This window comes from Equus asinus, chromosome 13, assembly GCF_041296235.1.
Source record: "Equus asinus isolate D_3611 breed Donkey chromosome 13, EquAss-T2T_v2, whole genome shotgun sequence".
NCBI classification, from domain to species: domain Eukaryota; kingdom Metazoa; phylum Chordata; class Mammalia; order Perissodactyla; family Equidae; genus Equus; species Equus asinus.
Genome location: NC_091802.1, coordinates 27178484 through 27199954, shown reverse-complemented (window position 1 = coordinate 27199954; position 21471 = coordinate 27178484). Strand labels below are relative to the sequence as shown.

Genomic DNA, 21471 nt, shown 5'->3' with positions numbered 1-21471 from the left:
CTCACTGGAGTCCTTAGATTCAGTACTATTTTACAACAGATCCTACCAGTTTATCATAGAATCTACATAGTGACCTGGAGAAAGAAAATACTTTGGTCTTTGGGATAGATTCTTTATTTTACAAGGTGTATCACATCCCCGAGTAAAGAAACTTCAATTGCAAGATATTCAGAGCACAAAGGAACTCAATGGAGGGGCTGGCCCCGTGGCCAAGTGGTGAAGTTAGCGCACTCCGCTGCAGGCAGCCCAGTGTTTCGTTGGTTCGAATCCTGGGCGCGGACATGGCACTGCTCATCAAACCATGTTGAGGCAGCGTCCCACATGCCACAACTAGAAGGACCCACAACGGAGAATATACAACTATGTACTGGGGGGCTTTGGGGAGAAAAAGGAAAAAAATAAAATCTTTAAAAAAAAAAAGGAACTCAATAGAGACAGTAACTCAAATCACCTACCATATGAAAGCCAATACCAGCTTACTGAGCTAGGTGCTCATCTCTAGCTCCTCCTGTAGAGACCAGATCCAGAGAAGCCTGAGTCTGAGATCTCTGCAGGTTTACCAGTAAGGTCTCTAGCGGAGAAGAGACCTGTCTACAAAACTCTATTCGTAAAAAAATGAAGCCAGATAAAAGAAATGGGAAAGCAAAGCTGTGCCCATACTTAGGAAGACTCAAGATTCCACACACAAAGCCAATCTCATCCTCAGTCAAGGCACCTTCTATAGCCATCATGGCTTCAATGCTTTTTCTTCCCAGTTTTTTGCAACATTTTCCAAAAAGAAAAACTGTCGGCAAACCATAGCTTACTTTAATGTCCATGAAATGTCTAGCTTTGTTTTAAATTTGTGTAATACTGAACATGATGCTCTAAAATACTGGTAAAGTAAAAGGAAGCAAGGAAGAAATGAAAAATTCAAACGTACCTACCATTACAGAACAGCCTTCAAAGTCTAAAATATTTACTGCCTGGCTTTTCAGAGAACAAGCTCGTTGCCTCCTGATACTGACCAAATCAGGGACAAACTGTACACTTAGAAGATGTATTATTTTTTCATATACACACAGACAAATATATACATATATATTTTTCCTGAAAGATTTGAGTAAATTGCACAAGCCGATTCCACTTAAGGGAAAATAGAGTAGATGTATGTTTCTCCAGCTAAGTACAACCAAAGCCCCTGGACATTATATACAAACAAACATAAGTAGACTCTTAAAGGTGGAGAAAAGAAGGCAGACCAGCGAGGACCTTCAGGACACAAGAAATGACAGAAGGAACATGAAGTATTTGGGTATTCTTTTTGCCTCAAATATCCTGCAGTGGAGCTGAAGCAGCCGACAAGCTGAAAATGCCAACAAACAAGGATGAAAAAAAGTCTAAACAAAAAGCCTAACTTTCTAGCCAAAAGAATAGGAAACGGGCAGCCTCACGAGACAGAAACTTTTAGGAAATAACTATTTAACTCTAGCCAAACACCACAGAAGAAACTGTGGCTCTACCACCACCCATGCCAGCAAAGGCCAAGGCGGGCACGTAGACTTCCACCCCCATGAGGCCTGTAATAAGATGCCCAACAACCCCACTAGGGTGGTGCCAGGGGAGGCTAAGTAGGGAGTCAGGACTTCATTCCTCCCAGCTACTAACAAGAACCACTCTCCGACACGCATATTAGCAGTGTCGGTGCAGAACAAATAGGGAGCTTTGACTTACCCCACTCCCAGCAATAAAGGGGCACCCCTGCTCCTCACCACTCTTGTGCTGTCAGAACAGGCCTAGGGTAGAGTCAAGACTTTTGTCATTGTCCAGCAATAATGAAGCCACTCTACTGCATTTTCAATAAAGAGCACATGAGAGCTGAATTCCCATCTCTGCCCAATAGTGCCCTGAACTTGAGTAGTAATGCTGGCCAAGCAGGACTTCGACCTCCACCTGGCAGAAGCAAGGCACAACACCCCACTTCCACAGTGGTGTCTGAGAAAGCCAGTTAAAACAAAAGATTTAAATAAGATCCAAATCTTAGGACAACATCCAGGTTTCAACTGAAAATCACTCAACATACCAAGAACTAGGAAGATATTAAACTGAATGAAGAAAAGACAACCAATAGACATCAACCGCAAGATGATAAAGATGTTAAACTATCTGACAAAGACGTTTAAAATGCCATGATACAAATGTTTCAAAGAGCAATTATAAACCTGCTAGAAACAAACGAAAAACTAGAAAGCCTCAGCAAAGAAAGAGAAATTCTTAGCAAAGAAGCAGAAGATGTAAAGAAGAACCAAATGGAAATTTTAGAACTTAAAAATACAATAAACAAAATTCAAAGTTCAGTGGATGGGTTCAACAGCAGAATGAGGGACAGCAGGAAAGAAGAAGTAAATAGTAAAGAACAACAGAAATTACCCAATCAGAACAATATAGAGAAAACAGACTAAAAAATTAACAGAATCTCAGATACACATCTTTTCCAGTTAGTGTTTTCATTTCCTTTGGATAAATACCCAAAAGTGGAATTGGTGGATCATAGGATAGTTCTATTTTTAATTTTTTCAGGAACCCCCATACTGTTTTCCACAGTGGCTACACCAATTTACATCTCACAATTCCAATCTACATTGCACAAAGTTTCCCTTTTCTCCACATCCTTGCCAACAGTTGCTATTTCTTGTCTTTGAGTGTGTGTGTGTGTGTGTGTGTGTGTGTGTGTGTGTGTGAAGATTGGCCCTGAGCTAATATCTGTTGCCAATTCTCCTCTTTCTTGCTTGAGGAGGATTAGCCCTGAGCTAACATCTGTGCCAATCTTCCTCTATTTTGTATGTGGGATGCCACCATAGCATGGCCTGATGAGCAGTGTATAGGTCCGCCGCTGGGATCCAAACCTGTGAACCCCATGCTGCTAAACTGGAGCGTGTGAACTCAACCACTACGCCACCAGGCCAGCCCCTATTTCTTCCCTTTTCTTTTCTTTTTTTTATTTTAGTTGTGGGTCCTTCTAGTTGTGGCATGTGGGACGCTGCCTCAACATGGCCTGATGAGCGGTGCCATGTCCACGCCCAGGATTCGAACTGGTGAAATCCTGGGCCGCCAAATCGGAGCGAGCAAACTTAACCACTCAGTCACGGGGCCGGCCCTCTTCCCTTTTTGATAACAGACATTGTAACAGGTGTGAGGTGACATTTCAATGTGGTTTCGATTTGCATTTCCATGATGATTAGTGATGTTGAGCACCTTGTTATGCACCTGTTGGCCATTTGTACGTCTTCTGTGGAAAATGTCTCTTCAGAACCTCTGCCCATTTTTTAATCAAACTGTTAAACAAACAAAAATTTCTATTGAGTTATACAAGTTATTTATATATTTTGGATATTAACCCCTTAGCAGATATATGATTTACAAATATTTTCACCCATTCCATAGGTTACCTTTTCAGTTTGTTGATGGTTTCTTGTGCTGTTACCGAAGCTTTACAGTTTGATGTAGTTCCACTTGTTTATTTTTGCTTTTATTGCCTTTGCTTTTGGTGTCAAACCAAAATATCATCACCAAGACTGATATCAAGGAGCTTACCACCTATGCTTTCTCCTAGGAGTTTTATAATTTCAGATCTTATGTTTAAGTCTTTAATTCATTTTGAGTTGATTTTTGTGTATGGTGTAAGATAGCAGTCCAGTTTTCCCAAGACCATTTATTGGAGAGATTATCTTTTTCCCAGTGGATATGCTTGGCTCCCTTGTTGTAAATTAATTGACTATATATGCATGGGATTATTTCTGAGCTTTCTATTCTGTTCCATTTTTATGCCAACACTACATTGTTTTGATTACTATAGCTTTGTAATATGGTTTGAAATCAGGAAGCACGATGCTTCCAGTTTTGATCTTTCTCAAGACTGCTTTGGCTATTTGGGATCTTTTGTGGTTCCATACAAATTTTAGGATTGTTTGCTCTTTTTCTGTGAAAAAATGCCATTGGAATTTTAACAGAGACTGCACTGAATCCGTAGATTGCTTTGGGTAGTAGGAACATTTTAACCATATTAAATCTTCCAGTCCATGAATATGGAATATCTTTCCTTTTATTTGTGTCTTCTTCAATTTCTTTCATCAATGTCTTACACTTTTCAGTGCACAGGTCTTTCACCTCCCTGGTTAAATTTATACTTAGGCATTTCATTCTTTTGGATGTAGTTGTAAATGGGACTGTTTTATTAATTTCTCTGATAGTTCATTACTAGTGCATAGAAATGCAACTCATTTTTGTATATTGATTTTGTATCCTGCAACTTTACTGAATTTATCAGTTGTAACTGTATTTTGGTGGAGTATTTAGGGCTTTCTATATATAAAATCACATCATCTGTAAACAGTGCAGTTTTACTTCTTCCTTTCCAGTTTGCATGCCTTTTATTTCTTTTTCTTGCCTAATTGCTCTGGCTAGGACTTCCAGTACTATGTTGAATAAAAGTGGTGAGAATGGGAATCCTTGTGTTGTTACTGATCTTGGAGGAAAATCTTTTAGCTTTTCTTTTTTTTTTTTTTCCTGCTTTATCTCCCCAAACACCCCCCCCCCCCACCCCCCAACCCCATACATAGTTGTATATCTTAGTTGCAGGTCTTTCTAGTTGTGTCTTTTAGCTTTTCACCACTGGATATGATGTTAACTGTGGGCTTGTCACATATGACATCTATTATGTTGAGGAATGTTCCCTCTATATCCATTTTGTTGAGAGTTTTTATTGTGAATAGATCTTGAATTTTTTCAAATGCTTCTCTGCATCTGAGATGATCATGTGATTTTTATCCTTAATTTTGTTAATGTGGTGTATGACATAGATTGATTTGCAGATGTTGAACCATCCTAGCACCCCCTAGAATAAATCCCACTTGTCCATGGTGTGTGATCTTTTTAATGTATTGTTGAATTTGGTTTGCTAATATTTTGTTGAGAATTTTTGCATCTGTGTTCATCAGGGATATCGGCCTGTGATTTTCTTTTCCTGTAGTGTCCTAGACCTGTGTTTAGGACACTAAGTCTGAGGTAATGCTGGCTTCACAAAATGAGCCTGGAAGTGTTCTCCCCTCTTCTATTTTTTGGAAGAGTTTGAGACGTATTGGTATTAATTCTTATTTAAATGTTTGGGAACATATAAGCTAAAGATTTATATATAGGAATTTTATTTATTCTTAATTAGTATGGTAAAGAAATTAGAAACCAAAAAGTTTAATGATAGAAGACTAGCCAAATAAATGATTCAGAGAATATAACCATTAAAATATCTATATTTTGAAATATATTTCACGACTTGAAGGAAATTTGCTGATAATAATAAATGAGGCAAGTTAGAAAACATTGTTTAATATATTGTCAATTTAAAAAATATTATAAGTATAAAAGGAGTAGGCACTAAGGAGTTATGTAAGAAAATGTTAAAAATAATTATATCTGTGGAATGGAATTAGTTTTTAAATTTTATTCTTTATACTTTCTATATTTTCAAAAATGTCTGGAAAGAACATATACATATAAGAAGACAAACTTTCAAATAAAACATCAATAAGCGACAAATGAATTCAACAAACTTCCTTCATTCCCTGCTTTCCCAAAGTGGAGTGTTAAAGCTCTTCCACTTTCCTCATTTTTTTCTTTTCTCCCCAACACTGAAAGCAAGAACTTTTAAGAATTCTGCAGGTTTTTCCTCTAGTGTCAGCACAGTCATGGCTTTTAACGGGCCTGGTTTTCTAGCCACACTCTACTTAACTTTTATTGAAAACCTCACCAATGAAACTAGGCTCCTCCTAAGTTTTTCTGTGATCTTTTGGTTTAAAGAAATTAAAAGTCTGAGGAAAGCAAAGTCCAGGTTTTTGGGTAAACCATGTGGGTGGAAAACTGGGCTGGTGCAAGGCAGTTTTTCAAAGTGCAATGCCCTGCGGCAGGGTAGTTTTCAATAAACATAAGTAGGGAATATTTAAATAGCACCCAATTTACTTTTTATTCTCATAAAAAGGGAGAGATGAAAGAGTGGAGGTGCAGATACAGCTCCATTAAAAGCCACAGCTGAGCTAACAGCAGGGAGGAAACCAAGGAGGTTACCTGAAATATGCATTATACAGCTTGTGAGGATCAAAAATTCACAACTTTTCCTCTTCTCAGCTATGTCTAGATTTATGATATAATCTAGTACCCTCCTGAAGGACACTACTTCCTTCAACTGGGAAATCTTTAAGTTTCTTCGATGGTTCCTTGGGGACCCATCAGAAGCTTAGATCTATTGGGCCCACATTAAGAATGCCCTGCTCCAGGACTGGGCAAAGTTACTCCGATAAGCAAACTTACAGTAAAAGTTTTAAGTGTTATTTTTACAGAGAGGGCAAATCTTTTTCCTTTCATTAAAGCCTTCAGAGACCTTGGAAAAACAAAGATGCTTAGATAAAGTCCTTTAATGAAGCAGGACTAGATAGGGGCAATGCAGAGATTCTCTCACGAGGTGACATGTAATACCTGATTTGGAGCTCAAGGTGCTGACATGGATCCCTAAGTAAATGAGACTGTTCTTTGATCCAATAAATGATGAAGTATGAGATTAAGTGTAGATTTGAAAAGCATGGATCTCAATCCCTCAAGGTTGCTTGAAACAGTAATTACCGATGGTCCAAAGCATTGTCCTATGTTCTACAAATGAAACAGTAAAAAATAAGCCTGTAATATTTTGTCCTCACTTCCACTTTGACCGAAAAAGTTTCTTTAAAATAACAGCAGAAAAGTGTGTCTTGGTTACTCCTTGGTCAATGATTTGCCTCCTAGAAGCCTGGAATTATGTTTAAAGTTCTCAACATCCCTGCCAACGTGTGTGTGGGTGGGGAAGTGGAGTAGGAGAGAGGACATCAAGCCCACCCAACTCCTGGAAATTTTAAAGAAAAGACACAACTTTCCAAGAGAAATAGTCATTTTGGTAAATGAAACCATTTGTAACTTTAGAGGAGTTTTATATTTCCCTCCAACATATTATAAGAAAAATCCACACTATGCCCTAATAGGCTATAAAGCTTTGGTTTAAAGAAGGGTCAACAAGAGCTAAAACCACTAATGTCATACTTGAAGAGGGAAGAGTGGAGGGCAGTGACGTCCCAACACTTTCATGATCCCGATAAAAAGTCTCACCCAGGCTAAAAACCATCTGCCAAATGTATGCCAAGAACATGTTTTACAGCCAAGCTAAAATCTTCTGTGCATATAAGGAGTGTTATAAAAATAATGACATATTCAGCATCCTTGGGAGAGTCTTTCACTTAGAGAAATAAAACAGAATTATCAAAATAGGAAGACAGAAGCTAGTAGGGAGAAATAGGTACAGGAGACAAACTGAAATAGAGACAGAGGGGAAAAAAAATGAGAGAGAGACAATGACAGATCAAGACAGAGTCCAAAAGAAATGTAAACTGGTGGTCTAACATGGAGAGTGATTGCCCCTCTGGCCAAAAAAATGGCCCCATTTCTTCATCTTTTGTAGGCTGAGCAAAATGTATTTACATGCAAAAACAAAAATGACTAAAGTCAAATCCATTTGGGCAGAACTATTTTGAGGTTCTTCTATTTAAGGGAGATGAAGAAGCTTGAGGAATTAATTCCCATTTTGTAGTCCCTAACAAAAACCCCATGAAATGGTTAATTTCATTTCAGTGTAGAGGTCAGCATATTCCTTATTAAGCCACAGTGATGAAGAGCTTTCCCTTAAAGCATGGTCAGAGCTGCCTCAGAATACTGCAAATGTATCCAAACAGTATAGGGTCACAGATTTTAGAATGAGAAGGATCTTTGAACAAACTTATTGTAGGACTCAACTCAGGGTCAGGAAACGAATTGTCATGCTGTCACAATCTAAAAATGGAAGAACTGGATGGTGGAGAAGGAGCGGGTAGGATAATAATTTCTGGGATTTAGACCAGCCCTGAAATATCAGAATCTAATCTACTGCTATTGAACATATCCTCAAAGAACATCAAATATTAGTTAAGAATACAGGCTCTGGAATGAGACTGCCTGGCATCCAACCTGGGGGCTAACACTTCTCTAAGTCTGTTTCCTCAATTATAGAATGAAGACAATAGTATAACCATTCTCCATAAGGTGGTCATGGGGAATAAACAAGATATACATAAAGAGCCAAAAAGACCTTTGGGGTATAGTATAAGCTATTATTATTACTATTGAAATAAAGTAATAAAGAGAGAATTAACACTTAGTGAGTCCTTGTCATGTACTTGGAACTGTGGCCAGAAGCTATACCAATGTTATATCTATTAATTTTCACAACACAGGAGACAGGTGTTTTTATATTCTTTTTAAGGACAGAGACACAAGAATATACCTGGTCGGCTATAGAAATAGAAATCAAACCTATATTTGACCACAAAGTTCATGCATCTCTACTACATGCCTGTCCATTCTAAAAATGCATTTATCAAAAATATAGTTTAATAGAGAGCTATGTAAAACATGTTCATGAGAAAGAACTTCAGATGGCACTGTCAAAGTGGAAGTAGATCTAAGAGTTCTTAGAAGCTGCTTTCAAACTTGTAAGAGCTGTTCAAATCCCATCCACTGGACTTGGTTTTTCACAGGTTAAAATTATTCAGGTTTGTTTTGTATAGTTTATTCGGAAATAGCCTCCCTCTTCAAATTCTGAATAATAATACTTGACTTTTCAATAAACTTAAAAAGAAGAGTTCAGATATGAAAGTATGCCTGAGAGAGAAATATTTTTGCTTTGTTTTTCTTGCCTATTAATGCTTAGGGACTACAGGGTCTTTAACTGGCTCATTTTATGCCTCTGTTTTTTCATCTGCAAAATGGTAACTAAATTTCTGAGCCACAGCTCCTTATTCTGAAAAAAAAGAAAGTATAACAATACCTCTACCTCATAGGATTTTTGTGAGGAATAAAGAAGGTAATGTATGTGAAATGCTTAGCACAGTATACTAAGCCATCAAGTGTTACCAAAAACCACTATTATTCATCATATATAGAATTTAATATGCAGCACAGAAACTGTATGGGCTGCACACAACTCAAGATTTAAGTGGAGATGTTAAATATCCTATTTATTTCCTTTTAATTCTATAAATTTCCATGAATACATAGTGCAGTTAGGTTTCCTTCATAAGTAAGGAAGTACATAATTCAAAATTATATTAACTTACATTAACTTTCATTATCATAACCTCAAAGTAATGTTATCTCAGCCAAGGACATCTACTAATTTACATAAAGCTATTTTTGTGAATGTTACTGGTATATATTCATTAAAGTTCATTAAGTAATTTCTTTTTTTATTCTTAAAATCATATTGTTAAAAATAAACCATAATAAACCCAAATAAACTATATTGTTTATTCCTGAAACCATAATGTTAAAGCAAACTGCTGTGAAAATTCCACCATCCATAGCAGGAGCTCAGAAAAGTATTGCCCTAGAGCCTTTCAATTTGTTAGTATTTTGACCATATCAACCAAATAGAAGGCAAAATTTAGTTACCATTTTGCAGATGAAAAAACAGAGGCATAAAATGAGCCAGTTAAAGACCCTGTAGTCCCTAAGCATTAATAGGCAAGAAAAACAAAGCAAAAATATTTCTCTCTCAGGCATACTTTCATATCTGAACTCTTCTTTTTAAGTTTATTGAAAAGTCAAGTATTATTATTCAGAATTTGAAGAGGGAGGCTATTTCCGAATAAACTATACAAAACAAACCTGAATAATTTTAACCTGTGAAAAACCAAGTCCAGTGGATGGGATTTGAACAGCTCTTACAAGTTTGAAAGCAGCTTCTAAGAACTCTTAGATCTTTATAGTAATAAATATTGTAGTGTACAAAGGTCCATTGGGAATCTCCACTCATATGTTATGCCATGATAGAAGATCAAGGTGTCAGGTCCACTTAGAATCAGGGCTTTTTTGGCTTCTTTTATGCTTTAATCCATATTTCGAAAAAGCAATTAACAATATTTCTTAGAGAAATATAATCACTTTGCTTCCCTCTCCCTCACCCCTAAATAGAGAATAAATTCTAAGTTTCAAACACTAGTATTCCTGTAGTTTGCATTTTCCCACAAGTAGATGAAAAAGAAATGTGACCTTGGGCAATCACCACTCTTTAGTGAAAGCCTTTTTCAGCTTGAGAAAACATTACCTGACTGATAGTGGCTTTCCCAGCTGAAAATAAATGTTTCCTGCTTAAGGGGTAAGAGTCTCTCTGTGAGCGGCAGGGATACCTAGGTGAGCCCTGAGCGCAACAGTCTTCAATCACCAAAACCTCATCAAAGAGGTTTTGCCAATGGCCCCTTAAAATGGAGATGCAACTCAAGAGTGGAGGTGCTGTACTTCTGTGACTTCTATAATGCACATAGTACATGACATAAAGAATAAATAAGAATAGCTCCCAGGTCAGACACACACCCTGCAACCTGCTGATTGTATGAACAAAATCAAGGTAGGCTATTGTGACCTTGATGCTGTTCAATATCCTGGGAAAAAATGAAGGTTTTACAGATTCATATCTTTGCTCTAGTACCTACTAGCTATGTGACAATAGACAAGTTATTCAACATCCCTTAACCTCAGTTTCTTCATTTCTATAAACAAACAAACAAACGACAATAACTTGCAATGGTAACCTGTCAAATTCTGAAAACTACGTTAGGCGTTAAAAAGAGTTTCACTTATGTTTTGCGTGGATAATGCATAGAAACGTTCTAAAAGACTACAGAGAAAAGAAAATCTCCTTATTTCTGTTCCCTAGCCACTCGGTCCCCCTTCCAGGAGGCAACCTCTGTGTCTAGACAATTGTAGAAACTTGGTTTCAATATTCCATGCTGAAATGTTGAATTCATTAACATTTACTGAGTGCCCATTATGTGTCAGAACCATTCAGGGTGCTGTGGGAAGTACAAAGATGAGCTCACAGTTTAGAATGGGAAATGGTTCCCAACTAACTTTAATATGAGGTGATAAACACAACAGTAAAAGTTTAAGAACAGAGGAGAAAATAATTAATTTAATCAATGGGGTGAACTGGAATAAAGAGTAAAATTAAGAACAGGTTTCAAGGCAAATGAAAAGTTTCGGGCACCGGACCAAAATTTTACTAAGGTCTCCCTGGCTTACCCCTCTGGTTCAGGAATTGGGACTCGACCACGGCTATAAAAACTCTAATTAGAGGTATTCACTCATGGCTAAAACTTTCTGACAAAGGAAAGTTCAGCCTGATAGGAGAATGTCGAAGGGTTTACTGTGGATGCGGGAAGTGTCCTCTCTAGGTAGAGAGAAACAGAGGGTGATCTTTTCTCTTCCCAATCATGCACACATTCTTTATTTGAAAACTATATAAACTGATCTACAGAAGGAATTTCTAACTGGGGAGTTCAACTAAAGTTTCAAGTGCAACTGTTGTATTCTCTACAATCTTAACACTGAGCACTTAAGAATAATCGTGGTCCTTCCAATATTCTCAGCACATCAAAGTAAAAACAGTTTTTAGACTCAAAATGCCATGTCTCATAGGGCTGGCTAGAGCATAAGAAGAAATCACTGAACTGCAATGACATTGCCAAAATGGTGGCAATCCTTCAACAAAACTTTTTGGCTTAATGGAACTTAGGTCAGATTCCTATTTCCAAAAATCCTGGGCCCATGTATAAGATGGGGTAGCTTAAAAGGCCCAGTATCCACACAGTGATAGGTCTGAAAGTTACCCTCCAAAACCAGAACACAAAAGCAAGTCCATTCCTTTCTGTGGCTGCTTGCCAGGCTTGACAACAGATCCCAGAAAGCAGGAATTTGCTACAGTTAACGCTTTTTAAAGATAACCTTCAAACACAAATTTCCATGCTAGCCTAATAAGACGAAAGCACAATTGAGTTGAGGGCCGTAATTCCTTATTTTTATTATCTGGTTATGTAAAAGCTACCAAAGATGAGAAACATACCACTTAAAACACAATGCTACTTTTAAAACATAACATAAAAGATAATTTGAAACGCTCTGCAAAATATTTCAACTGATCACACAGTTTACCAAGAACCCAGACAAAGGAAGAGTGGTCATAAACCTAAAGGCAACCCTAATGAAGGGCTCTAGGTCAAGATTACATTTTCTAGGTTTACGCGAGGTAATGGAGATATAAAGACGCAGCATTAAAAATTTTAATCACTTTATGATATATTTAAAGTACTATGTTTTATCAGAAATCAACAATGCAACAAATACTGATTATCTGTTCTGTGGCAGGCACCAATACCAGGCATGCAGAAATACAAAGACAGCCCTTGTTCTTGAAGAGCCCTCTATTACAAGGCATTACTTTCCCTCTCTTTCTCAAGGCTTTCTATCCGTATGGTAATCCAATAATAATGCCATCCAACATGGCAAATTAATCTCAACCACAATATACTTAAACACACTGGTACAAATAGTGACCTAAGAATTGCTACCACTATTTTCTCCTTCTACTTACTCCTGCCCATGGATCATGGATGCCATATCTGCTTACCCAATTTCTTTTTTCAGCATACACTTAGCTGCAGAAAAAGATCAGACTCAAATGTGTTATTATTTAAAGCTGTACTTCAAATCCAGGTATTTGGATCAATGAAAAAAAATTCTATTTTGGTATTCGAAAAATCAGTCACAAGCTGCACAACATTAAAGTCACAACTTTTTTAGGGTATCCGATCACATCAGAGGTGAGACTTAAACTTCAGCACCCAAGATCCCAAAGATACAATGTTCTAATCCTATAACAATACCCTGTTTAGTGATAATTATGATAGCCTCTTAAATACTGTAAAGTGTAGAAAGAGGGACAAAGGTTCTATTTCTCTTCCTTCCATTCACAACTTAGCCCCAAAGTTCTGAATATAAGCATTTTCTGTAACAAGCTACCTTTATAACGTCCAGATAATTAAAGTTCAGGTCAAGAACTCTAGACCATATTGATTACATCTCTATGCAATAACGACCCTCCAGCACTGTTTGTATCCACTATAACAGGGACAGCTTTTAAGTATCTGTGACACTAAGAATTTTCAGTCCTATCAATGCCAGAAATAGAAAGCCAATGACCAGTCAGGCCTGTCAGTTGTTGCCTGAAGCAATAAGGACAAGCTGGGAATTCATCATACTGGAACTTCATCTGCCGGCTGCATTCACACATTTTCACCACCTGAATAGTTGATTCTCTTCATCTCCCACGTGGCTCATTTCAGCATACAGTGTTTGGAAATGAATATTTGATCAGGCAGGGCAAAAAGAGGTTTGGACTTATCTGAGGTGTCACCATAATGCGCTTTAAGTGATTCTAAGTATCAGGAGCTAGGTGTCTTAAGTCCCACTCTTTGCATATTTCTGAAATGGACCTGTGATCCTAATTAAATATGATTAAACGAGATAAGCCATGTGAAAACACCTAGCACAGTGTTGAGCACATAGTTATTTATCAATAAATACTGGTTTCTCAAATCTTTTATTTCTATCTAATGGCAAATACCCTGAAGATTCCTCATAGATCATTGGGAGACAGGGAACTCATACTGCCAAAGAAACTTAACCTCTAAACCCTCACCCAAATATGAACCTAAGAAATAAAGAAACATACCAGGCTTATTAAAATTGCTTCATGGCTGTTGGATTTGAACAGTTTGACTCTGATGCCTACATTTGGTTTTCTTTGTATTTATCCTACTTGGGGTACACTGAATTTCTCGAAACTTTGAGTTGATGTCTCTAATTAATTTTGGAAAATTCTCAGCCCTTCATTTCTTTCTTTGCCCTATTCTCTCCTTCTTGTCAACCACGTGTGACACTTGCACATATGTCAGACAGTTTAATATTACCCCACACACTTCACACACTGAGTTCTATTTCATTATTTTCTTCTCTCTCTGCTTCAGTTTTGATAGTTTTTGACTTGTTTTTGAATCTCTGATCCTTTTTTCTTCTACACCCAGTCGGCTATTAAGCCCATTCAATGAATTATTTAAGGTATTATACTTTTCAGTTTTAGAATGTCAGTTTGGTTCTCTTATGGATTTTGTCCATGTTTTCCTCATTCTAATAAAGGAATGATATGATATAAAAATGTAGGAGTTCCAATATAGGAATGATACAATATAGGAATGTAGGTTTTCATTAAAAAAAACCACCTACACCTAACATTACATTTAATAGTGAAATATTAAACACTTTCCTCTAAGATTAAGAAGAAGACAAGAATGTTCAATATCATCACTTTTATTCAACATTGTACTGAAGGTCTAAGTAAGTATAATAAGGGGGAAAATAAATAAAAAAGTATAAAGATTAGAAAGAAGTAAAACCATCTTTATTTGCAGATGATATAATTGCATAGTAGAAAATCCAAAGGAATCTATTAGAATTAATATGTGAATTTAGAAAGGTCTCTGGACACAAGTTCAACATACAAAGAAAAATTATTGTATTTTTTATACTATGAAAAAAACCTAAAAAATGAAATAAAATATGCTATTTATAATAGCATCAAAACACCAAATAAATGAAATAAATTTTACAAAATATTTGTAAGACTGCTACTTTGAAATTTAACAAATATTAACAGTAACTAAAGAAGCCCTAAATAAACGGATAGCTATAAAAGTTTCATGTATTGGAAAATTCAGTATTTTTAAGATGTCAACTCTCCCAAATTTGATCCATAGAGTCAATGAAATCCCAATCAAATCTCATCTAAATTTGTGTAAAGATAAATATATATTTAATGTACATGTGTATGTGTGTGAGGGCATATACATACCAGTGGTTTTTAAACACTAACACTTTTTGAATCAGAACTCCTTTATGCTCTTAAAATTGAGGATTCCAAAGAGCTTTGGTTTATGTGCATTATATCATCAATATTGAAAACATTTATGTATTAACTCATTAAAAAACAACAACAAACCCTTTATGTATTAACATAAGTGACATTTTTATTAAAAATAATTCCCAAACTAAAAAATAATAGTTAGAAGAGTGACATTTTTACTTTTTTGGGGAGAAACCTTTCTAATAGACAACAGGTGAATTCTCGTATTAGCTTATGCATTCAATTTGTTATGATATATTGTTTTGGTTGAAGTGTATAAAGACAAGTTGGCCTCACTCAAAAATGTAATTGGAAAATATGGAGCATGTTCAGATTCTGAGCCTTTTGAGATTCTGAGGATATTCTTCTTTAATACGACATTTAACAAGGTAGTTGCAATGGTATCTGAAACCATATCAATTAACTTCTGTACTCTGTTAAAAATCCTCTGTCTTATCTTGCACTTGGAATGAATCCATTACCCATATATAATTTTGTGACAACATAAAATTGGTCATTTGGAAAATAACGCAGATCTTTGAGACGTTGATTTATTTTATTGTAAAATATAAACATATTATACAATATAAACTAGTTGATATCACCATCTATCTCATCAGAAATGCCTTTTAGTATTGGGAACCTATTAAGCAGACAGTGGTGGAAACCTGGACACATGGTTTTCAAACATCCAATTGCAGGCTAAAATTTTATCATTGGTAAAAAATATTGTCAGTTGTTTCCTTTGAAGTGACAGGCTTACTTTGTTTATTTTTGAGAAAATTTGTGCCAAATACCCATGTATGAATAAACATAGTTTGTCAGTTCTTTTAAGTAAAATGATATTCCATGAAAACCGTTGCTAGTTCAGTTCACAACAATCACACAAGTGCACTTCCTCAAGACAACTACAGTGTGTTAATTCCACTGTGATATAGAGTATTAAAAAGAAGTGCACAGGCATCAAAACTTAATAAAGTTAATGTAATAAATTTTAAAATTTAATACAATTAATGATTTTTACTGTATCAGCGACACTCTTAAGCAATTATACCATTTAAAAAAAAAAAACTGTGAGTGGATAGCTTTGGCTTCATAGTTTGGTGCCACTGCTTTTACTATGCTAAAATGTCATCAGTTTTATCTACCATTGCTTCTGCACCATCTGCAATAAACGTCAACACGGTATAAAAAAGAAAGGGAATAATGACTTCATGTTATTATAAAAATAGTTTTCACTCACAGACCCCTTGAAAGTGTCTTGGGGACATCCAGAGGTCCATGGACCACATTGTGAACCATGGGTATTTATGTACATATGCATGTGGATGGAAATGCGAAGAATCTAGAATAGCCAAGATACAGATGAAAAACAAAAGTGGAGACAATAAACTGTTAGATTTCAAAGCTTACTAAAAAGCTACAGTAATTAAAGATAGTATGATAGTGGTGTAAAGACAGATATATATCTATACATATATCTCAATAGAATAGAAGAGAATACAGGAAAAAATACGATTTTTTAAAAAGGCATCAATGAAATTCATTGAGCGAAAGGCAAACCTTTTTGATAAATAGTGTTGGAACAACTGGTATCTGTATGGAAGAACCTGAACCTTGACCCTTGACTCATATCATAATAAAAAGTAATTTGAAAAGGATCATAGACCTAAATGCAGAGGCCAAAACTATACAATCACTAGAGAAGAGCCTCACTTCAAGACTGTAAGAAAGGGAAAATCTTGTGTGCAAAACATGAAAGGAAAAACAACGGAAAAATTGGACTTCTGATTGTTAAGAAACACCAATAAGAAAGTGAAAAGGCAGGGCTGGCCCCGTGGCCGAGTGGTTAAGTTCGCGCGCTCCGCTGCAGGCGGCCCAGTGTTTCGTCGGTTCGAATCCTGGGCGCGGACATGGCACTGCTCGTCAGACCACGCTGAGGCAGCGTCCCACATGCCACAACTAGAGGAACCCACAACGAAGAATACACAACTATGTACCGGGGGGCTTTGGGGAGAAAAAGGAAAAAATAAAATCTTTAAAAAAAAAAAAAAAAGAAAGTGAAAAGGCAATAAGCTTGAAAGAAAATATTCACAAAATATCTGACAAAAGACCTTCATCCAGAATATTTAAAGAACCCCTGAAATTCAATAAAGAGAATAGATCTAATAAAAACTGGTGAAAGACTTCACAAGGACATTGTAAAAGAATATATCCAAATGGCCAGTAAGCATATTCAAGGTGCTCAATATCAGTATTCATCAGAGAAAAGCAAGATAAAACCACAGTTTACATTCACTAGCATGGCTCACACATTGCTGTTAAGAATGAAAAATAGTATAGTCATTTTGGAATACTTTCTTGGCAGTTCCTAACAAAGCTAAATGCACGCCTGCCTTGTGAGCCAGCAATTCCAGTCCTAGGTAGATGCCCAAAAGATATGAAGGCATATGTCAAAAAAAAAATGCGTATGTCAAAAAAAACAAAAAAGACTTATACAGGAAAGTTTCTAACAGCTTTATATATAATAAGCCAAAAGGTGAAAACAACAGGATAACGAATACACAAACTATGTTGTATTTATACTACACTGCAATGTAAAAAAATGAATAGTGACATATGTAACACCTGGATGAATCTCAAAAACAGTAAGTTGAGTAAAAGGAGCCAGACACAAAAGAGTATATACAGAATGATACCATTTACCTAAAGTTCACTATAGACAAAGCTAATTCATGATGATAAAAGTCATAGTGGTAATCTCTAGGTCAAAGGTAGTATTGACTATAAGGGGCATCAGGGAATTTCTGGAATGATGGAAATATTCTAATTTTTATCTGAGAGGTGATTACATGGGTATAAAAATTCATCAAGCTGTATGATTAAGATATGTGCATTTTTGCTGTATGTAAATTATACCCTAATTTTAAAAAATTCTTCAAAGGTGATTCAAAGTACAGATTTATCAGTTTTTTAAGTTGGAAGGGACTTTGGAAATAACCTCCTTTAATTCCCTCATTTTATGGAAGAAAGCCTTGGGTTTTGAAGCAATTTGCCAAACAGGTAGTTACAGACAGAGCTGAGACTAGAACCAAAGATTCATAAGTTACTGCCCAGTATTCTTTCCACTATACCAAGCTTCCAAAGCAAGACTTTTCCTGGGAACAATTATTTTCACGTTGATTATTTGCTTTAGCTTTTCTCTGACAGTTTTCAACAATATCCAGGGGAATATCACAAGCTCTGGTTCTAACTAGTTGCCCGGGTGAGGTCCCTGGCTGCTTTTTAATTGCTCACTGAGCTTACATATTCAATGGAGAGAGGCTCTTTTGTTTGTTTCTAAGTTTATAGATGGCACCTATAAGCATAAGCCTCTCAGGCTCTTGGACACAATTTAAAACAGTGTGGCATTAACAGTTTGACACTAATGTCACTAAGACAAATGGAATTCCCGGTTCAGACTTAAACAAATTCTAATACTGCCCCCAATATTGTCCCTCTGCCACCACGGTCTCAGGCAACAGACTACATAAACAGTCCAGCCTTGTCTTAAAGATGGAGCAATAAAGGTACAAAAAAGAAAAGTTGGGTCTTTTGGCCAAAAAGTCCCATGTAAATATGTGGTACCCTGATATATCAACAGTAGGGAGAATTCCATTAATTCCTTCTCAAAATGCTTAGGAGAGACTTAAAGTCATGTCCAGGACTTGGTGCTGCAAGAGAGAAAGCAACGGCGAGGTTTTAGTTGACACAAAGATTTATTCAAAGAAGCAATGTGTCATCAGAAAAGACTTTCCCAACAGCTTCTTCTACTTCTGTTTACAGTTTCTTCATCTTCAAGTGGAACACTCATTTTTTTCTTAATTGTGCTGAGCTAAATTTTTCCACATTGTTAACTTGAATTTCATCTTCTAACACCCTATAAATATTAGAAAGAAGAACGAGAGGAACATTTAAATCAGAAGAAGAGAGATGTGGCTGAGCACTTTCCTGATGGGCACATCAGGTCTTTTCCTTTTGTTCTTAACCTCCAAAACTTATTTTCATTCTACACAGACAGTAGGTAGTTTAGATTAGAGTTGAAATAATGCATAAACGTCCTCATTTCTAATAAAAAAGCCAATCTTAATATCTAGTTTGAATATTTGCTAACTGTTTCAAGTATACATAGTGTCAAAGTAAAATTACTGACCTCCTTTTTCCCCTCTGAGGGACTGTTCACAGGTCAGGACTAAGCCTTCTTTTAATTTCACCCTCATCCATAATCCTCTTACTGATCCCACATAGGCTTTGAATACCCAAGGTACAAGTATGCCTGGAGTTTTCGTCACCTTATAATCACAAAGAATATCTGGAACTCTATTAAATGAAAACCACATCATTTATTCAAAGAAATACTCAATATTCCTAAAGAATTTTATATTCTTTTTATCTGAGAACTATTTTAGAAAATAATTTGAACACATCCCTGCCAAAAAAGGTGAAACATTTTTGCACAGGAACCTTAAATTCTTTATACAGATGCAGAGAAGAACGGCTAGGTAGGAAATATGACTTGCTGAAGGTTTCAGGAAAAGTTCAAGACCATGATTATAATGTCATGGCTTCTGTCACTCAGCTATAGTTTTAAAATCACAGAGCTAAGTGGCCTTACTATGGTAGACTGAATGATGTTTCTTACAAATCTCTTTGCTTCTCACCACCAGCATTTTTTGTGTCTCTCATGGCTTTAAGATACAATGACTAAGTTTGTCTGCCTCAGATTGGAATGACAACGGTAGACACAATGAAATACAATCCTTAGGAATATTCTTCTCCTAGTGCATCAGAAAAATCTCTGTAAGACAAAAGCATCCTCTATAAGACCATCCCAAAAAGATCTGACTGTTCAAATAATCTCCTTACTGCCTACCCAATTGTACTTGTCTAACAAGCATTTTTTGTTTTTTGTTTTTTTTTTTTAAGATTTTATTTTTTCCTTTTTCTCCCCAAAGCCCCCCCGTACATAGTTGTATATTCTTCGTTGTGGGTCCTTTTAGTTGCGGCATGTGAGACGCTGCCTCAGCGTGGTCTGATGAGCAGTGCCATGTCCGCGCCCAGGATTCGAACCAACGAAACACTGGGCCGCCTGCAGCGGAGCGCGCGAACTTAACCACTCGGCCACGGGGCCAGCCCCGCATTTTTTGTTTTTTTTAAAGGTCAATGCACCGAATGCCAAATACACAAAGCAGGCACAAATGATGATTATACAATCAATAAAATCAAACAAGTTTGGGGTTTTAAGTGTATTATTTTCTTGAGTAAACAAATTATTTTGATGTTGGGAAAAATGGGTGCTTAAAAATTGTCTCCTGAGGGGCCAGCCTGGTGGTGTAGCGGTTAAGTTTGTACTCTCCACTTTGGCAGCTCGGCAGCCCAGGGTTCGCTGGTTGGGATCCTAGGAGCGGACCCATGTACTGCTTATCAAGCCATTCTGTGGCAGGTGTGCCACATATAAAGTAGAGGAAGATGTTAGCTCAGGGCCAATCTTTCTCAGCAGAAAAAAAACAAAAACAGAAAAAAATAGGAGGACTGGCAGCGGATGTTAGCTCAGGGCTAATCTTCCTAAAAAACAAAATTGTCTCGAATTAATTTCCTTCTTAGAAATTTATTTAGATTACTTCAATTATACAACAAAAATAATATTTCTCCTGAGTCAAGAACAACAAGAAATACTAGGTCTGCAACTTTGCCACTATTTATTTACTAACTTATTTAATGCTTTATGTAACACTAATACCTTATGTATCAAAGCCTGCTCTAAAGGATAAGAATAGATCTTACTTATCTGTCACAATTTTCCTTCTTCAGCTGTCATCTTCCTCAGGAATGTACAGGAATGCTGCTCCCACTACGTCTCATAACATTTCCTCTATAAAATGTTTACTTTAGTAGAGTTGGACAAAGACTTCTGCTGTCCTTACTAGCCATGCGTATGTCTCAGTTGCTTTAACTTCTTTTTTGGTAAACATCAATTTCCTTGGTAAAACTACAAACCATGACAAACAAACTTAGGATGAACCAGATCTTTCTAGGCTCTTTGTGTGGATGACTCAAAGGCAACTAGAGCTGTTATTAAGTTCTCCAAAGGTACAGCCTGCAAGTCTTGGAACAAGAACATCAGTCACCAATGTGGGAAACAAAGTTAGAACAGGACATTGACAGCTATCTTTCTATTTTTTCTTGAGGGGTCCTATACCTTTATCAAAAGGACACATGCTACAAAGCACAAACAATGGGAAGAAATTCTTAGGTACCAAACCAGAAGGAATGTACAGAGAGGAAAAAAAAGGTAAGTAATCCATGCAGTGCTTTATCTAGAATACTGTCTATGATTCAGAGACATTTATGTTAATTAGTTGGACAAGGGAAAAATGGAACAATTCCTTCAAATCCCATTTATTCTGGGTAGCCTGTGTATAAGGGTAAATTCCTATAAAGTCCACTTCCAGAATTGTCTTCTCCTGAGTGAAGAAGACATTATCTAAATTCAATATCTTAGGTAAAATAATATCTTCTGAGTCAACAAAGATCAGATAAACTATGTTATG

General features: G+C 36.4%; 1 protein-coding gene across 18 annotated transcripts in view; it reads right to left on the bottom strand.

The window, feature by feature from the left end:
- The window catches only part of BCAS3 (BCAS3 microtubule associated cell migration factor), a 569848-nt gene that overhangs the window by 233008 nt on the left and 315369 nt on the right, over window positions 1–21471 (bottom strand). For 2 of the 18 annotated variants that reach the window (XM_044745336.2, XM_070482863.1), the window contains one exon: window positions 18625–18800. The exons of the other annotated variants lie outside the window; for them this stretch is intronic. In XM_044745336.2, the coding sequence (XP_044601271.1) occupies window positions 18793–18800 (8 nt within the window). In that variant the 3' untranslated portion in view covers window positions 18625–18792. Of the gene's footprint in view, window positions 1–18624; window positions 18801–21471 lie in introns of those variants that run through there. 18 annotated transcript variants of the gene reach the window in all.